At 44.4% G+C, this 19994-nt stretch overlaps 1 protein-coding gene and 1 long non-coding RNA gene across 12 annotated transcripts in view; one reads left to right on the top strand and one right to left on the bottom strand.

Moving 5' to 3' along the window:
- The window catches only part of MARCHF8 (membrane associated ring-CH-type finger 8), a 193980-nt gene extending 188344 nt beyond the window's left edge, over window positions 1-5636 (top strand). For all 11 annotated transcript variants that reach the window (XM_042856087.2, XM_024111937.3, XM_008175463.3 and 8 more), the window contains one exon: window positions 677-5636. In XM_042856087.2, coding sequence (XP_042712021.2) covers window positions 677-981 — 305 coding nt within the window. In that variant the 3' untranslated portion in view covers window positions 982-5636. The remainder of the gene's footprint in view (window positions 1-676) is intronic.
- Window positions 2790-19876, bottom strand: LOC135972886 (uncharacterized). The gene is made up of 2 exons (XR_010589476.1): window positions 19480-19876; window positions 2790-6984 (listed from the first exon to the last, which is right to left on the bottom strand). It is a non-coding gene; the product is annotated as an uncharacterized LOC135972886 (long non-coding RNA).
- Between the last annotated feature and the right edge of the window lie 118 nt (window positions 19877-19994).

Below are 19994 nucleotides of genomic sequence, written 5' to 3'. Positions count from 1 at the left end.
AAGTTATTGGGCTGGATGTAGGGACTACTAGGTGAAGCTGTCTGGCCTATGCTAGCCCCGAGGGCTGACTAGATGATCCCTTTCAGCCTCAAAGCCTGTGAATCCATATGTTGTGTGATCACTGAGTGGGCAGGAAGAGGTATAAAGGAGACTGAACTGTTTGCGAGTTGCTAGTTATACCCTGTAGGGGATAGTACTCCCAGTGGGCTCTACACAAAGTAAAGTAGGGGGGGTTGAGTGTGAACAGACCTGTTAACTGGAATTGACAAGCTTTCAAAAACGAGAACATAACTGTTGGTATAACAAGAACTATTTGCATTAAACAAACCCTGTGACAGAAAATGGTGTTCTTGTAAAGAGAACTGCCTACCACGCTTGCACCCTGTGGACTTTGAGAATTGGACTATCTGCTGCTCAAGTCTGGGACCTGACTTACCTCTTCTGTAAATTGCCCTGTACACCTATGGCATCTTATCAATAATAATAATAAAGGAACCTGGGAGTGATCAGATCAGTTTGCTTTCATACAGTACTGCCAAGGATTTTAACCCAAATCCCCTACCAAATTCAGATGGGTTTGGATTTGAGATTCTGATTGTGGCCTATTCTGTGTCTCTCATTTAAAGGATACTGTGCAGCCTAACTAATATTAATGTGGTCCTTTCCTTTCCTCCAGGGATTCTAGAGTGGCCATTTTGGACTAAGCTGGTAGTTGTGGCTATTGGCTTCACTGGAGGACTCCTGTTCATGTATGTACAGTGCAAAGTATATGTACAGCTGTGGAAGAGACTTAAGGCTTATAACCGAGTAATATATGTACAGAACTGTCCGGATACTAGCAAAAAGAGTATCTTTGAAAAACCTGCATTAATGGAGCCAAATGTTGAAAATAAAGAAATGCTTGGGGTCCACCTTTCGGATACAAACTCTTCACATTACACGGAGCCTGAAGACTGTGGTGCAGAAATCCTTCATGTCTGATCTTTGGGGGCTGGGGAAGGGTGGGGGTTCTGTATGTTCCTGAAGATCAAAAGCATCATTGTTTACTGCAAACTGCTCTACCTTTTTAAAATCAGCTAACAGCCTAGCGCTGGCGGATTACTTTTTTTTTTTTTTACCCCCCCTGACACATCTGTCAGTATGTTATCATGGTTCCATACCTCTCGATGTTTCATCTCTCAGACTGGCCTGTACAAAGAGACACTGGAGGCTTCACTGGATGAGGCAAGGCGTCAGAGTATGGCAAGTCCGGTGTGAACCATCATCAGCTTCATGGAGTCTGCTTCTTTTTAAAAGACAGCTCGCTCTAAACTATCCCAGAATGCATATGGGCAATTTAAGCCTTGATGAGAAGATGGCTTCAGACATTGAGGAACAGCTGAGAGAGAGGAATGAGAGACCTAGAATCTAATCTACCGCTAACACTGCCACTAACATTTCTCGTAGGCAGCGGCTATAAGATTATGCTTTACATATTGTGATAAAGGACTCACAAAGCATATAGCACTTTTTAAAGTCTTTATTTTGTAATATATGTGTCCAATGAGAATGAAACTTGAAAGAATGTCTCATTTCAAAATACCCCTTTTTAATACTCTCTCTTGATCCACTTACATCCTATTAGGTCCTAAACCTCTTGCCTTACAAAAATCTAATGTGGTTTCCAACGCATACCCACAGCATAACACTAAAAACTCTGCTTCTTGGGGGTTTTCTCTCAGGAGAAAATTTTTCAAAGAATATTGCACTTGTGACTTGTAAATGGAGAGTAGTGGGTGTAAAATGTTTGTTTTAATATGTAATGGTTTCATTGTTCTGGGGTGTTTTTTTGTTTTTTTTTTAAATCAACTACATAGTTGATAGACCTGCACATATCCCTGATGTAACTGTCATTCCAGCCGCTGGCAAAGGGGCTTGGACACTATTGGTAAAATGTGAGCTCTTTAGAAAAAAAAAAAATACAGCTGAAAATGGTTTGCCTTCTTTAATGCTGTGTTCTGCGTGACTCACCCAAGAATTTGACAACATGAAGAAGGGGTGTTGAAAACAACTAATAAGGAGTAAATATTGTATAGGGTCTCCTGTCTCTACATAGCTGAGGTTGAAACCGCCTTCCTATTTTAGCCCAAATTTTGCTATATTCCTTGGTCGGAGTGATTTTGATTTGTTTGTTTTAAACCTGTGAATGGCTGACTGTATGAACTGTTTGATGGGAAGAGGAACATGTATGGAGTCAGGGTGAGGAGTGCTGGGTAGAGTTGTCCAAATGTTTAAAAGTACATGAGCTTTCTTAGGGAATCATTCTTTCAACCAGAGTAAGGTGAAGGTTGTCTCAATCCCAGACCTCATTAAACCAGACCATAGTGTCAGCATCATTGAAATGGAAAAGTCATAATTAAAAGGTATTGCAAAAGGTTTCTAGTTTTAAGAGCTGACTTGCTCCATTCGGGTCCAATCCAACTCCCAATAAAGTCAATGGGAATCTTTTTATTGACAGTAATGGGAGTTGCTCTGGGCCTCTTAGTTCATTAGGAAATCTGTTTACGTGTTGGAATATTCGACCAAATCCCAAGGTCTTTATCCAGGGTTTATTCAATCCTTTCTCAGGCAAACTCCCACTGAGCAAGGGTTTGGCCCAATGAAAATAGTTGGACACTGGAGAGGAAGAACTGCAGATTAGAGAAATTTCCATAAAAATGTGACATTAATTTTTGTCTTTATCTTTTTGATAAAAATCTGTGGATTTATTTGAGGCAAATGAGGGAGGATGCTAAGAGGACATCAACCAGTGGTTTCTAAAGCCTGTGTGAGTGGGCACGCGTGCGTGCACGTTTTTTTTTTTCCCTCTAAGCTTACTGGCCCTGGTCTTTGTTAATAACATGTACCTGTTTTGGGGATGCTTTAAAACATTGCACATCTCTGGACAATCTATGAAGCTGCACTGGCATAAACTTGTCGCTGTGGTGGGGGCCATGACGTTCCACACTCAGCCAGTATAGGCAGGCGAGAACCCTCCCTTCTACCATCTAGGCAGTCCTCATTTCCCCATGCATGCAGTCTGTTGCCTGTGTCTGCTACATTCTAAAGTGCAATTATCTGGGCCCCTTTCTGAACACCCTTCTTCCCAACGTCCCGGCAATGACCATGGTCTGTTCACTAAAACCCAGATCACGTGGTATTTTTTATGTTTGGTGAACAGGTTAAGCAAATCGACTCAGGTGGGTTAAATACCAGGTCTTCATCAAATTCTTAATCAATTTTCATGCATGCAAGGCTGCACAGATTAAAAATTAACATAGAGTCATCTCCAGGGTAGTGCTGTCTGCAGTCTCATCTGACCGGGACCTTTTGAGAAACATTACTAGAGTTAGTTTGATATTTTGGAAGCTTAGCATAGCATATGCCAGCTGCTGTACAATACACTGCTAAAGACTCTTCCCCCCCCCCCCCACCCCACCCCACACACCCTACCAATTTATCTTGTCTTACAAATACATACTTTCTAATTGAAATAGGCTGCAAAAGAATTGCGTATGAGACTGTTAGCCATCCCGTTGTCATCCACGGTCTTTCCCCAATTCCTCTTTCATAAGCAGAATTAGGGCCTGATATTTCAACCCTTACAGGTGTAAATAATCATCCTGTGTAGTCCCATTGAAATCAATAGGACTGCTGATGAGAGTAAGGGCTGCAGAATCGGACCTTTACTTTGTATCTTACTGTTTTTCACCTATCCTGATGTTGTTTCTCATGTTGATTCTTTCCCACTGAGCCTTCAGAAACTTCATTTTCCTTCTTTACCACAGTGCCATCTGGTGGTATTCGCAAGTCTGAATGGTGCTTTATCACCCTTAGTAAGGAAGTTCTGTTGATCTTTTGCAGCCGTCCCAAGGCTTTTACCCTGGTTCTAATGAGTCCTGTCATTCTCCCTAGATTTGGATCATGATAGTGACCATTCACCATCAAAATACACATTCCAAGCTCCTCTTATATGACGTACTTCCAGCTGAACAGCAAAACTATGGCAGAATTGTCTTTTCTTTCTCTTTCTCCTGTTCATCCCCACTGAAGTCAAGGAGCTGCAGAGGTGCAAGTGAGAGCAGAATTTGAGTCAAAAAGGACATGTGCTTAATTTAACTTCTATGGCATTATCCATAGATTATCCATAAACTATTGTGTTGATTGCTGTCTGCATAATAAAAACACTCTGATCTAGTGGAAACCCCCCTACCCGGCTCCCTTTCCCATGTCTTGTCAGTCCAAAGTCCTGTCCAGAAAATGTCAGGCTACGCCAAGGAAAATCTCCCTGCGGCATCATATCCAATACGGCGGCAGGGTCACAAACACCCATGAGGTTAGAATTATAAATGTGTATTCAAGAAGACTGATCATCTTTAAAATATTTTCATGTATTAAACCCCTATGAAGTCTCAGGATTCTCCTAAACTAACCCTTTATGGGGGAGAGATTTAAAGGAAACAAACTGCCACCATCACAACATGGTGCCCTCTGTTCCGTAGAGATGGGCCTGAGCTGCCAACTTTAGATCTAGGCCTGGAGCCAAATATTCCTGGAGTTCTGATTCAGGGCTTTGCTTCAGCACATTGTAGAGACAGGGCAATTCACAAAGAATTTGACTGAGCCTGTAAAGGACAGTAGGCCACGTAACGCCTGCAGAGGAGCCCTGGAATAGGATTGTGAAGAAGAAACAACTTCTCCCTCACTAGTTCGGCTCCTTTGACTTGGGCATTGGCTCCACCCACTCCCCACCCTCCTGCTGTTGGGGTGGACAGTGCTGGGTGTGCAGCCCTTTCTCACATCCTTGCTGTGATGTGGGAAGCTCTGAACTGGCTGTGCATGCGGGTAGAGTTTTACTCCCTTACACGACTGCATTGGGCTGGGTCACAGTCTAGTCCAAAGTGGACTCTGGATCCAGATTCTCATAAAGTCAAGGGGTGTTGAGACCCAGTTTCCTGGTTTGGTCTGTTGTAGAGAATGGACCTAGCCATGAAGGGAAGCCATGGATGTGAACTCTTCCCTCCTCCCCACCCCCAGTTCAGGTGTGTTTGGAACTGTGAATCTGGTTCAGATCCATCTCTAGTATTCTGATACACCGAGGGTCAAATACAAAAGCAAAGATATTGCTGGCTGGATTTTCACAGCATTAGCATAGATATGCAAAATACATTTTTTAAAGGAGAATTTTTATTTTGTGATTTATTATTATTATTACTATTTAGTTTGAAATATTGCAACATCTGTATATTCCAATGAAGAACCGAAAACTAGAAAGCACTTGTCTTTGTATAGAAGATAATTGTTAAAAATTGCAGCTGATCTTGTATTTAGATAAAACATTTGTACATAAGTAATTCTATACTGTTAATCAACTTTACACTGGCATGTGTTGTATAGTTTATACAAGACACTTCACAATTCTGCAGAATTTTTTTAGTTACTTAGTAACTTTCTAGTAACTTAAATGTATAGTTTTGTATCCTTTTCTGTATGTTCATCTCTTTCTCAGTATTACCACTTGCAGAATTATTATTATTAGTTTCTTAAACTGTAATTGGTTATTTGTGCTGTGATATGCAGGGTTATTGACTGCAGCAATAAAGCATTTCTATAAAAAGTAATTGGCAGAAAATTACTTTTTTGCAAAGAAACTAGAGGCCCAGTCCTCAGAAATGTTGAGCTTTCCAGAGGTGACTTGATCATGGACTACAGGTACCTTCACATGGAAAAAAAATCTGATCTAAGTGGCTTCTCTCTAATTTAGCAGACCCAAGTATACAATATCCAATGACAGGAGGTTGATATCAGAAAAAATCATTTTTTTAACAAGGAAGGTAATTAACCATTGGAATAACTGGATGGATTCTCCATCACATTCAGAAGATATGCTTGTGTTCAACCACTCACTTAAAAAAAAAGGTCAGACTAGATGATCATAATGGGCTTGTCTTCCCTTAACAATCTTTTGATCTTCGTGAGAAGGCACTGTGAGATATTCTGAACCTTGCAAGTTTGGGCCCAGAGTTTTCACATGGATTGTTTTTTCTGCAGGACACTTTTTTTTTTCCAGCAGAGCAGGGGGAGCCCCTTGCCATCAGTCTCTTGCAAAGAAAAGCTAAGATTGTGAGGTTATGCGGCAGATGAGCATTAAGCCCTGTCATTAAGCCCTTGGAAGCATGCCAAACAAAAAGAATTTTCAAGCAGTGTTCTCTGAGGTCCTACCTGTCCCACAAGTGAAAGAAGCCAGAGGTTCACATACAAAATCTTCTGCCTAGGTAAGTGGGGTAGGGTGGAGGGTTTTGGTTTTGTGGAACGTTTGTCCACCTTCCATGAGGAAAGAGGGCTGTGTAGTTTGGATAGCCTCCACTTCATAGAAGGGGGATCAATCTCAGCGACAGAATGGCTAGAGTAGTCAGGAGTGGATTAAATTCGTAGCAAAAATGGAGGGAAAATATGAGCAATCAGCACAAAATCGAGATTTGAGAACAAAATTGATCAAGAAACCAAAGGACACAAAGAAATTCTTGAGTTGTCTGTAGGCAGGGCCGGCTCTAGGCACCAGCAAACCAAGCACGTGCTTGGGGCGGCACAATTTCAGGGGCAGCATAATTTTTATTTTTATTTTGGGTTTGTTTGTTTTTTGCTTGGGGCGGCAAAAATCCTAGAGCCGGCCCTGTCTGTAAGCAAGTGCTAAGAGCCTGGGTAGCAAATGAGTAATTGGAATTGCTCATTTATGAGTATACATTTGAACCAGTTGGTATTACTGGACCCTGGTGGGATGATTTGCACAATTGGAATTAAAATCAATGGCTATAACCTATTTAGGAAGGATCGAGTGGGCAAAGGGGAGAGGGGGGGAGTGGCACTCCATGTAAAAAAAAAATATATATATATATATTACCTGTTTCCAAGTCAGCTGTTTCCAAGTCAGAAGAAAATGATCTTGAATGCTTATAGATCAGTGTCCTAACAGAGAAAGCACAGGATGGGGTTCTATTTGATGTCTGCTACAGCCCACCAAATCATACTAGGGAGCAGGATGACCACCTATTTATGCATCTATCCACAACACAGAGGATAAAAAGCTGCATGATCATTGGGGGACTTCAATTTGTGTGATGTATGCTGGAAGTCTAAGGTTGCCAGTACTAAAACTTACTTGGAATTTCTAAATATTATAGATGACAATTTCCTATAGTCACAAAGTGTTGCAACCAACCTGGGAGTATTCTTTATCTTAAGAGATGAAGAACTGACCACAGAACTACAAAGTAATGATAGCTCAGGCACAAGCGATCATGACTTGATCACATTTATAATCTGCAAGCAGAATAAAGTCCAGATCAGTAATATATATACTTGGTGTTTTAATAGGGCCAATTTCACAAAGCTGATAACAATGATGAGACAAGTCAGAGGGGAGGAAGCATTACCTCAGAAAAATGTGAATGATAATTGGGAATTATTTAAGAACACCTTCCCAAATGCCCAGAAAGCCACAATCCAGGAAGAAGTCTGTACTGGTTAAAAAGCCAATCTGGTAGAAAGGGGCGTTTGATAGTAATGAATATAAATCAGAAGTTAGGTATCATAGAATATTCATTAGGAAAGCCAAGGAACACAAAGAAATCTATGGCCAGCAGAGTTAAGGACAATAAGAAGCTGAGGAGCTTGCTGAACTGTTAAGGTTGATTTTCAATAACTCTTTGAGCACTGAGAAAGTTCCAGAAGACTTGAAGAAAGCTAATTTTGTACCAATTATTAAAAAGAGTAAACAGGCTGATCTGGGTAATTATAGACCTGTCAGCCTGACATTGATCCTAGGCAAGATATTGGAGCATGTAGTCAATTAGTTAATTTAATCATCCATTTGTCATTGTGTTATGTGGTGTCAATGGTCAATTCATATGCTATTTTATGTATAATCAACGTATGCTAAATAGATTTAAGTACTAGGCCATAGGCTTAAGAACACCTGACATAAGTGGGTTACCTAGGGATAACCCTATGCCAGCAAGGTCACAAGATTAATGCAAAGGATGTGCCAATAGGTAATGTTACAAAAAACTGGATTGCAATAGACTGCAAGGTACAGTCCAATGTCATGAGACACCTGATGGAGAGCCCTGTCCTGACCCGTATGGTCCATGTTGTGCATAGATGCTAATGAGTCTGAGGAACGAAGAACAACCTATGAAAAATGAGGGACCCCAATATTCATGGAGTGTAGAAATACAGATAAGGAAAAGAGAGTTGAAACCCTCAGACATATGTATAAGGTGTTAAATGTGGTCAAAAGTACAATATAAAAAGAGTTTCCCTGATTGAGTAAAAGTAACCCACAGAAGGACCCCAATGGAAGACCCCATGGGAAACCCCAGCAGGAACCCCCCCCCCCTATCAATCATCATCTATTGCGAGATCCATTGGAATATCTTTGAGAATGTGTGAGTATGAGTACAGGCTTAGTCATTGCATGTGTTTTTGTAGGATTTATCTAGGCATGGGTAATTGTAACTTAGTGCTTTAAGGTGGTGCAGATAACTGTACTTGTGGTTGTCTGTGGTCACTATCTGTGGGACACTGTGTGTTCCTAGAGTCTCCAAATTTGAGAAAAGCATCAGAGATCATGTGCGCTCTGTTGAGCTTGAAACTGTAGCAACAGGAGCTGAACTCATGGTAGTTTAATACAAAATTATTAAATTCACTTTAAATAAATAAAAAGGCGACAAGCAGCTGATACAGGACTCAATTATTAAAGAATAAAAGGAGAGTAATATAATTCATGTGTATCAACGTGGGTTTATGTAGAATTGATCCTGTCAAATTAACTTCATGTGATGAAATTAAAAGTTTGGTTGATAAAGGTAATAGCGTTGATGTAATATACTTAATGTTAAGGAGTTCAAACAGGAATTAATTCAGGGAAGCCCTTATGGCCTATGTGTTATGCAGGAGGTCAGATTAGATGATCATAATGGTCTGTTCTTGCCTTAGAATTCATGAATCTATGAATAAAATGCTGGGTGAATTCAGTTACAATTTCTATCATTGTGTCTCTCTTGTGGAAAGCTTTTCACAATGAACACACCTTTTGTAAGGCTGCCTTGGGTAGAGATATTCCTCTCTAGGTAATTAAAACTGAAGTTGATAATTCCCCAAATCAGTAAGAGAATTCTGTTTAATGTATTACTAGAAATGGCTCAAAGGGAATTTAATGAAGTGTAGGTGAATCCAGTTCAGTTTATCATACGGCTCCTGAAGAGCTGGTAAATGGGCTGAGGAAAGTGGTAAACAGACCCTGTATTTCTAGCTCTCTGACACTGCTGTGCAGGGAGTGGAACCTCAATTACAGCATGGGTTATGGGACAGATACACAAATCTGGGCTTTAGATACTACTCCCATCCACAAATCCCCACTTGGCTGCCACTTAATGCTGTTGGTGCTTAAATTCATTCGGGGCTTCACTTTTTGCTCTAAAAGTCCCCAAGGTGCCCAAGTCTCTGCCTCTGGGCATATGCACGCCTGCCTGAGGTAGGTGCCTAACTCATGCCTATCAGCATGTCCCTCAAATGAGATGAGGTTAGGTGTGTGCCTGCTTATCTTCCTGTGGAGCCCAATCCAGTAGGTGTGCTCAGAGCAAGCGGAGCACAAACCAAGGGCGAATTCAGCAGGGACTCTGGAGGAGAAGGAGGCTGCCTTTGTAACTGCTAGCCTAGACTAGGGTACTTCCCTGAAATGTGGGGTCGGGCATGGTAACGAATGGAGTCCCAGTGAAATTATTTTTCTTGCACATTGTGACTGCACTGAGGTTAAGGTGCAGGATGCCGTGGGAAATCCACGTTTCAGGCACTGAAAGTACAGAGTAACGATGGTGTACGTATAATATGGTCACCCAAGAAGAACATCAGTACAATGAAGTTTGAGATCAAGTTAAACCTTTGAATCCACAATGTTTGGGTGGGTTTGAAATTAGGCAAACGGAATCTGAGCCTCCCTCCTTTCTTTCCTGTTCACCTCCCTTTTCCAGGTGGTATTACCCGCAGTGGAGCACACCTGTTTCTGCTTGCGATCCACTGCCAGTGACCCTTCTCCTGGAGTCAGGCAGCTTAGGCATCTAAGCTATGTCCTGCAAGAACGACTTAGGCTCCTGCCTACCTCCCCATAAAGCGCCATGGGGAAGGGGAGAGGGGGGAGAGGCCTGACAAAGCCCCCAGCCTGCTACCCCCAGTGATGGTAGGGCTGCAGCATGCAGCACTGTGGAGATCCTGGTGTGATGCAGAGGTTGGGCTGGGGAGTTGCAGAGGCTCTCTCCCATAGATGCTGGAACTAGTGGTGCAGGAGGTGCTGCAGCACCCCCTGGCTTGAAGTGGTTTCCATCCTATACAGGGTTATAGTTTGGTTCAATGGCTTTCAGCACCGCCACTATAAAAATGGTGCCAGCACCCCTGCTCTCTCCTTCCGTATGTTGGTTTGTTACTGAGGCCTTCACCAGATCTCTGGAGGCTGGGCCAATGGTTGCATGATGGGCAGTGATTGGATGATGGTTGGATACGGGGCGCTGGTTGGATGATGAGTAGTGATTGTCTCAGTCTGGCATTTCTCCGAGCCCTGGCAGTACTGAGCCCCATCCCCAGCACTCTAAGAGTGCCAGAGGGGAGAGCGCTGCAGTAGCTGAGCAAAGAGGTAGAGGAGCTGAGTCACCAGCCAAGAGGCTGGGAATGTATCCACTGCCTCCCAAATGCAATGGACAACAGGTCTGAACCCATATCCGTCCCAGCCCCTCCCCCCAATGGGGGCAGAATTAATTGCTGGGCAGGGGCAAGGCAGAAGTGGGGTGAGTGCTCCTGCAGCGAGGGCCAAAATCACCTCACCCCAACACTGATTGTGATGGACACACTCACACTGGGGAGGGATGGGGGCAATTCAACAATCAATAGACGGACAGAAAACCCACCCCACAGTATAAACTGTTAGAAAAATCTCATGAGTTTTAGTGTCAATCTCGTGGGTTTTGGGTGTCTGATTCATGGTGTTTGATCTCTTGAGGCTGGTATTCTAAGATGGCTGCCAGAGTCCTCTGACCCCATTGCCAGCATGCTGCAAGTGGGGTGGGGGCGAGGGCAGAAGGAACTAGACCAGTGGTTTTCAAACTTTTTATATTGGTGACCCGTTTCACACAGCAAGCCTCAGACTGTGATTCCCCCCCCCCATAAATGAAAAATAGGAGGGAGGTTAATTTAATGGGGGCTCAGGGCTGTCAGTCACATGGGGCTGACAGCTCATGACCCCCATGTAACATCTTGTGACCCTGTGAGCGGTCATGACCCCCAGTTTGAGAACCCCTGAACTAGACAGTAGAAACCTGTGCTCGGGACAGTACGGAGATTTCTGCATGGAGCGAGCTGCTGAAGCAGTACAGTGGACCAATGAGAAGCCAGGGCTGCACAGCCCCCAGACTCAGCTTCCTTCCCTGGGCTTGAGGAAGAGCTCTGTGTAGCTTGAAACCTTGCACCTTCTACCAATAAAAGCTGACTTCACACATCTTGTCTCTCATATCCTGGGACCAACACAGCTATAACAACACTGAGAATAGCCCAAGGCAGTTAACTGGGGAGGGGACAGCCTGTCCTTACAGACAAAGAAAACAGAGTTGACTTTCAGTTCGGAAGATGGAAGAGAGTCAAAGCGGCCCAGGGCGTCCCTGCTAAATTCCCCCTTTCCCTGGAGGGAGTTTTGTACCACTCTGAGAGTTTAGCTGCAGGCATCAGGCACCTTCCAGCTCTGCATGACCAGCAACCAGAGGCAAGAGATCCGACCAGGGCCGGCTCCAAGCACCAGCACAACAAGCAGGTGATTGGGGCGGCCAACGGAAAGGGGCAGCATGTCTGGGTCTTCGGCAGCGATTCAGCAGCAGGTCCCTCAGCCCCTCTGAGAGGGAGGGAACTGCCCCAAAATTGCTGCCGAAGAATAAAGCAGCAGTGGTAGAGCTGCCGCTGATCGCGGCCTTTTTTTTTTTTTTGTGGCCAATTGGGGCGCCAAAAATGCTGGAGCCGGCCCTGGATCCGACTATGGAGAGCCAGCCAGGCCGCAGGAGGGTTCCAGGCCAGGCAGGCTGGCTGAGTTGGGAGAGGACCCTGCCCCACCCAGCTGTGAAGAAGTAGTAAGGGGACTTTTTTTTTAAGCTGGCCACTGCCACAGCACTGCACCACTCCGTCTTGGAACGTGCCACCCCAGCCATGCCACCCGCCTGGGGAAAGTACCAGGGAGGGAGGTGGGATTGGAGGAGTTTGTGAGTGCGAGGGGGTGGGGCCTATTTATAAATGTTAATTACTTTTCAGTTAACCTGAACCACGGCCCTCCCCAGATCCTATTTTCCTGTTCCCAGTAATTCCCCCCTCCATTCGTTGCTATTCCTGGTGTGTCATCCCATCACTGGGGTTTGGGCTATTTACCTTATTGTCCCTCATGTGCCAGCTGTTAGTGTGGTCGCTGAGCTTGTCGAGGGACACCACCCTGGCAAAGTGCAAAGTCACTTGAGAGGAGGCAAAATGGGCATTCTGTTCTGAGTTCTACCCCTAAGTGGCCAGTTCCCTCTTCATCTGAGGACAGTTACAAACTAACACACCTAGGGGGAAAGACTCCAAAGTACAGGTATTGATTGGGAGATACACAATAAGGAATTACACTAAAAAAGATGGGAATAGCAAAATGGATCTGAATTTGCAATACTGCTGCAGAGGCAAAAAAGCTGGTGTAATTGTGGGCTCCGTGTCCAGAGACGACATGAGGTAGGGAGATGGTAAGAGTGGGAACTCTAGATGGCACTGTGAGATAGGGTGACCAGATGTCCCGATTTTATAGGGACAGTCCTGATTTTTGGGTCTTTTTCTTATACAGGCTCCTATTACCCCCACCCCTTGTCCCGATTTTTCACATTTGCTGTCTGGTCACCCTACTGTGAGACCATGTTTAGATCACTGCCCACAATCAGCCACATTTCAGTGATGGATGATATCAGCAAACTGATGGGTATTCAGAGAAAAGAAAACTGGACACCAGAGGGCACTGTGAACAAGGTGGATGCAGGTTGCTTCAGCTCCAAAGCGGCCCACAGGGAATCCGCTAACATTGTCCTCTAAGCCCCATCACCCAGCCCCAAGAAATATTGTGCCTGACTAGAGAACCCCCCACCCTGCCCTCTAGCTCTGCATCTTCCTCTCCGAATCTGAAAGCACCAAAAAAATAGAAGAGATCTGTCTCCCCCACTCTTCTACAAACACAATGGTGTGTGAGCCAGATGGAGCACAGCTGACAGCTGTACTACAGCTGGTGGCTACAAATACTCTTTAAAATTAAATCTATAGTTTCCACCCTCCAGGCCATCATGACTGAGATTCAGAGTGCATGACAAGCTCTGTCCTGATGGATGGGGGAAGCCCAACACAGAATTTCTGGAGTGGAAGATGATTTTAAAGAGAACACATTACAGGTTATCAAGAACATGAAGACCAAGCTAATTGACCTAGAAATCCACTCACGACGATGTAATATCAGGGTTGTGGGTGTCCCTGAGGGAATAGAGAAACCCTCTGAATTTGTCTCTAAACTGCTCGCTAAGTTGTTGGATCTGCCAGTAGATTTTTGTTTTGATATAGAACAGGCACACAGGCCCTTGCCCCCACACCAGCTCCAGGAGGTTGCCCAAGAGCACTGATTGAGAAGTTCCTGAAGTTTGCTACTAAGGAACTTACATTGAAGAAATCCAGAGGAAAAAAAGGAGCTGCTATCAGGAGAACCAGCAATGAGAGTACTACTCTTTCAAAATTATGCCCATGACATGGTTGCAATGAACGCTGCTTTTAACCAAGCAAACAATTGGCCAGAAAGATGGACTTGGGTATTTAATAAAATGGCAAGAAGATAGTGTCATTCAGTTCCCTTCAAACAGAAAAATACCTCAAAAATCTGCACACTTCCCTCGCAAGAGGAGATCCCTATGGAATGATCCAACCATATGGAATTTATGTACTGCTCTCTGAGATCTGATATGGCTGCTCTAAAGATGTTGATGTTGATATTGATATGATAATTCCTTTTGTTTTCTTTTTTTCTCTCATTCATTGAGGTTGAAGGCTTAAAGGGCTATTTTCAGTTTATTTCCTATTGCCTTAACTCTCCTGCCTGATAAAGAAAGTCCATCAACACCAGATGGACCATGGTGGAACATCAGAGGACACAAGACTAAAAATCTCTGACAAGGAGAAACTGTATTTTTATGCTGCTTGGACTCTGGGGGGCAAGGATTACTAAACACAAGCAAATGATCCCCAGTGCTTAAGCCTGGGTTAGCCCTAAGAGACATATAAAGCTTCCTTATTATACAAGCTTCTATTACTTTTGAAACTAAAGACTATTGTAACTCGTGTGTATGTTTACCTGCTTTAACCTTGTAAATAACTCTCATTTCCTTTTCCTAACTAATAAATCTGTGATACTGTGATGTATCTTGGATGGAAGCTGGAGTCATGTAGGTACGTATAGCAGTCAGTAGGTTTCCGGTATAGGGTGGTGTTTATGTGACCATCACTTATTTGCACTGTAGTGTCCAGGAAGTGGATCTCTTGTGTGGACTGGTCCAGGCTGAGGTTGATGGTGGGCTGGAAATTGTTGAAGTCCAGGTGGAATTCTTCAAGGGCCTCCTTTCCGTTGGTCCATATGATGAAGAAGATGTCATCAATGTAGCACAAGTAGAGGAGGGGCACTATGCAACGAGAGCTGAGGAAGCATTGTTCTAAGTCAGCCATAAAAATGTTGGCATACTGTGGATTTCCACTCCATATGGCTATATGGACAGTTGAAATCCATCAACCTCAACAAAAAACTTGCACAGATACAGACAGATGTCATCTTCCTCTCCAAATGCAAACAGATGGACATCATAGCAAATGGACTGAAGGTAAAAACTACATTGCAATCAACATACTACACTGACTATGGTGAGAGACTGTGCCACACACTCTCAAAGAAACTGAGGAACCACCTGATCAGCATCCAGTACAGCAGACAGGAGAAGATCAAGAATGAGATCTCAGAACTGGAGACTCTCATACAATACCAACCTTCCACACAAACTTCCACGTGGCTGGACTTTACAAAAATGAGACAAGCCATTTACAATGCACACTTCACTTCTCTACCGAGGAAAAAGGGCAGTAAGCTATCTAAACTCCTACCTGCTACAGGGGGCTACAACAGTGGTACCCTCAACTCATCTAACAACATTGTCAATCTTTCCAACCACACACTTAGCCCAGCAGAAGAGTCTGTCCTATCTTGGGGACTCTTTTTCTGTCCCACCATCCCCACGAACACGATACAGTTCTGTGGTGATCTGGAAGCCTACTTTCGTCGTCTCCGACTCAAGGAATATTTTCAATGCACCACTGAACAGTGCACTGACCCACAGGAACCCTCCTACCAACACTACAAGAAGAAGAACTCTGCATGGACTCCTCCTGACGGTCGAAATGACAGACTGGACCTCTACATAGAGTGCTTCCGCAGACGTGCACAGGCTGAAATTGTGGACAAACAACATCACTTGTCCCATAACCTCAGCCGTACAGAATGCAATGCCATCCACAGCCTCAGAAACAACTCTGACATTATCATCAAAGGGGCTGACAAAGGAGGCGCTGTAGTCATAATGAACAGGTTGGATTATGAACAGGAGGCTGCCAGGCAACTCTCCAAGACCACATTCTACAGGCCACTATCTTCTGATTCCACTGAGGAATACCAAAAGAAACTACACCATCTGCTCAAGAAATTCCCAGCTACAGTACGGGAACAAATCTACATGGACACACCCCCAGAGCCCCGACCAGGGGTATTCTATCTGCTACCCAAGATGCATAAACCCGGAAACCCTGGACGCCCCATCATCTCAGGCACTGGCACTCTTACAGCAGGATTATCTGGCTATTTGGACTCTCTCCTCAGACCCTACGCTACCAGCACTCCCAGCTATCTTCGAGACACCACCAACTTCCTGAGGAAACTACAATGCATTGGTGTTCTTCCTGAAAACACCATCCTGACCACCATGGATGTAGAAGCACTTTACACCAATATTCCACATGAGGATGGACTACAAGCTGTCAGGAACAGTATCCCTGATGAGGCCACAGCACGCCTGGTGGCGGAGCTTTGTGACTTTGTCCTCAACCACAACCAGATTTGGGGACAACTTATACCTTCAAGTCACTGGCACTGCTATGGGTACCTGCATGGCCCCACAGTATGCCAACATTTTTATGGCTGACTTAGAACACCGCTTCCTCAGCTCTTGTTGCCGAGTGCCCCTCCTCTGCTTGTGCTACATATGATTCTTCATCATATGGACCCACGGAAAAGAGGCCCTTGAAGAATTCCACCTGGACTTCAACAATTTCCACCCCACCATCAACCTCAGCCTGGACCAGTCCACACAAGAGATCTACTTCCTGGACACTACAGTGCAAATAAGTGATGGTCACGTAACCACCACCCTATACCAGAAACCTACTGATTGCTATACGTACCTACATGCCTCCAGCTTCCATCCAAGATACATCACACGATCCATTGTCTACAGCCAAGCCCTAAGATACAACCAAATTTGCTCCAACCCCTCAGACAGAGATCAACACCTACAAGATCTTTATCAAGCATTCTTAAAACTACAATACCCACCTGGGGAAGTGAGGAAACAGATTGACAGAGCAAGACGGGTACCCAGAAATCACCTACTATAGGACAGGCCCAACAAGGACAATAACAGAACACCACTGGCCATCACATACAGCCCCCAGCTAAAACCTCTCCAGCGCATTATCCATGATCTACAACCTATCCTGGAAAATGATCCCTCACTCTCACAGCCCTTGGGAGGCAGGCCAGTCCTCGTTTACAGAGAATCCCCCAACCTGAAGCAAATACTCACCAGTAACTACACACCACACCACAGAAACACCAACCCAATCCCTGTAGCAAACCAATCCCTGTAGCAAACCTCGTTGCCTACTCTGTCCCCATATCTACACTGGCGACACCATCAGAGGACCGAACCACATCAGCCACACCATCAAGGGCTCATTCACCTGCACATCTACTAATGTTATATATGCCATCATGTGCCAGCAATGCCCCTCTGCCATGTACATTGGCCAAACCGGACAGTCCCTCCGCAAAAGAATAAATGGACACAAATCGGACATCAGGAATGGTAACATACAAAAGCCAGTAAGTGAACACTTCAATCTCCCTTGTCATTCTATTACAGATCTAAAAGTCACTATCATTGAACAAAAAAACTTCAGAAACAGACTTCAAAGAGAAACAGCAGAACTAAAATTTATTTGCAAATTTAACACCATTAATTTGGGCTTGAATAGGGACTGGGAGTGGCTGGCTCATTACAGAAGCAGCTTTTCCTCTCCTGGAATTGACACCTCCTCATCTATTATTGGGAGTGGACTACATCCACCCTGATTGAATTGGCCCTGTCAACACTGATTCTCCACTTGCGAAGTAACTCCCTGCTCTCCATGTGTCAGTATATAATGCCTGCATCTGTAACTTTCACTCCATGCATCCGAAGAAGTGAGGTTTTTACCCACAAAAGCTTATGCCCAAATAAATCTGTTAGTCTTTAAGGTGCCACCGGACTCCTTGTTGTTTTTGTAGATATAGACTAACACGGCTACCCCTCTGATAAGGGACAGTCTGTGACTCCATGGTTAGGCTGTTATAGTGCCTCAGGAGTTTATGCTTGATGGTTGGTGAAATCTAAGTAGAGAACTCACAGCCAATTTGGGGTTTGTACTCTGGTTCTTAACAGCCTGTCCTGAGGTTAGTATGCACATTCTTGAGCTACTGCAGGACAGCTTGACAGCAGCTAATTGATAATGATAAGTTTAAACCATGTATAGATCTTCAGCAACAATTTGGCTTTCCCTGCTCCGTAGCATGGAAAGATCTCCAGTTAAAGCATTTACTTGCAAATGTATTTGGATTGGATGCTTTGGGAGCTCTAGAACATCCACATTTTTTGTTATTTTGGAGGAAACTTCCTTGATTTACTTGGCCAGAGGTAAGCTTTTATGATTTTCTGGCCCCAAAATCTCTGCCAACGATTGATAATTTAAGAGTTGCTTGAAATAGATATTTGGATACCTAACAATCCAATCCAATGGAATACAATTGTATCTAATGTTAAAAAAGCAACTATGGGCATGAGACTACAGTTTATTCACCAAAAGTCACTTTTTTGAATATACTGATCCCCACATAAGCTAATGATAATGGGCTTCACAAATGCTGACCGCTATTGGAAATGTAACTCCCTTGGTGTTAGCTCATATGTTTTGGGAGTGCCCCTGTATCAAGCATTTCTGGTATGAGGTGGGTCAAAGGACCAATTTGATATTGGATGCTAAACTGGAGGCCACCCCCTTAAGCTTCATTCTTGAATATATTCCTGATACCTGGCGCAGTTCCATTGTGCAGCTTTGGTTGCTAAAAAATTAATCCTGCAAAAATGGAAAGGTCGATCCTGGCCAAATATTGGTGTCTGACTCAGTGATATGGTAGACCTCGCAGCTAACGAATGACTGGCATGTGGCAGAAATGGAATGCCTGAAAAATTCAAAGCAATTTGGGCTGACGTTTTACCGGTCTGTGATTAACGTAGATATATTGCTTCCCCTCCCTTCCCTTTATTGTAACCATCTTTATTTGCGTTGTGTAATATGATGAATCTGATATGTTGATTTACAAATAATTGAAGGGTTTAACCATCAAGGAGAGAGCACAGCTCTTGATTAGCCATGAGAAGAAATACAGCCGAGTAAAATTTTGGCTGAATCTCACGCAACAATTCTGAAAAGAGAGTTCTACAGATGGTGGAATTGTCTCCCAAGGGAAGTTCCTTCATTTGGGACAGTAAAAGCTGCGCAGAGAAGGCACTTGTCAACATTGCCATCCTGGTTATATCATGGCATTTCAGACAGAGCCTCCATTGACCTAAGCCATAGGTGAATAGTGAGGGAGGAAGGCGGGACTCTTGTGTTACCAGGGCCCAGACCACCTGGGCTTTTAGAAGCCAAAACCAGCCCCTTGAATGCCTGGGAGAAGGGTTTCTCTCAAGTTCTGTCCACCACTGGAGTCACCACACCCTCCTCAGCACTCAACATAACCATGGTGGTCACATCTGAACACCCAGCCAGCTAGAGTAGGGGTGAATTTCACCCAGGAGAAATTACTAGCAAATTAAAGCAGCCCTTGCTGGTAGAGACCCAGAAAGGACAGTGATACTAAGAAAATATCCCCTCCCACGGAGCTAGAGGTGAATTGCCTGATGGAGCTGGGGGTGGGGGAGAGGGGGGGTCTCACATCCAGTGCTCTGATGGACTCACCTTTCCTTGGCTGCTGCTGCAGGCCCTGTGGCAATGCTGGGCTTTGTTCTCTCTGTCCTGGGCTGCAAAGGGCTCTGTGGGGCTGCTCCTGGCACTCCCCCAGGAAAAGGACCCTGGTGGTGATGGCTCATGCCCTTCCTCCTGACAGTTGCAGACTCCTTCGCCTGGGCACTTAGCACCTGTCTCAGGCAGGGGCACTTTAGACTCTTCAGTCTTCACACCTGTGCCTCAGGTTGTCCAGTGGGCATGAGGGTAGGATGGGGGGCAACAAGGGGAAAGGCCAGCTCATAGAGGGGCTGGCAGGGAAGAGGGGAGGTGCAAATGAGCCTCGCTTATCTCCGCTGTATACTGTTCATCCAGCCTTAGTCTAACGCTCGTATAACAGCATGAAAGGCAATCCCCACTGTATGTATATAGTGTTCCAGCTGGCACCAAGCCATTCAGGGACTGGTACAACCGTCACAGGACAGTGATTTCATGGAAGCTTGGGCAGCCTTAGAAGGATTCACTTTATG

This window comes from Chrysemys picta, chromosome 7 (genome assembly GCF_011386835.1).
Source record: "Chrysemys picta bellii isolate R12L10 chromosome 7, ASM1138683v2, whole genome shotgun sequence".
Lineage (NCBI taxonomy): Eukaryota > Metazoa > Chordata > Testudines > Emydidae > Chrysemys > Chrysemys picta.
The sequence above is the reverse complement of the archived record's forward strand: the minus strand, read 5'-3'. Positions and strand labels throughout refer to the sequence as shown.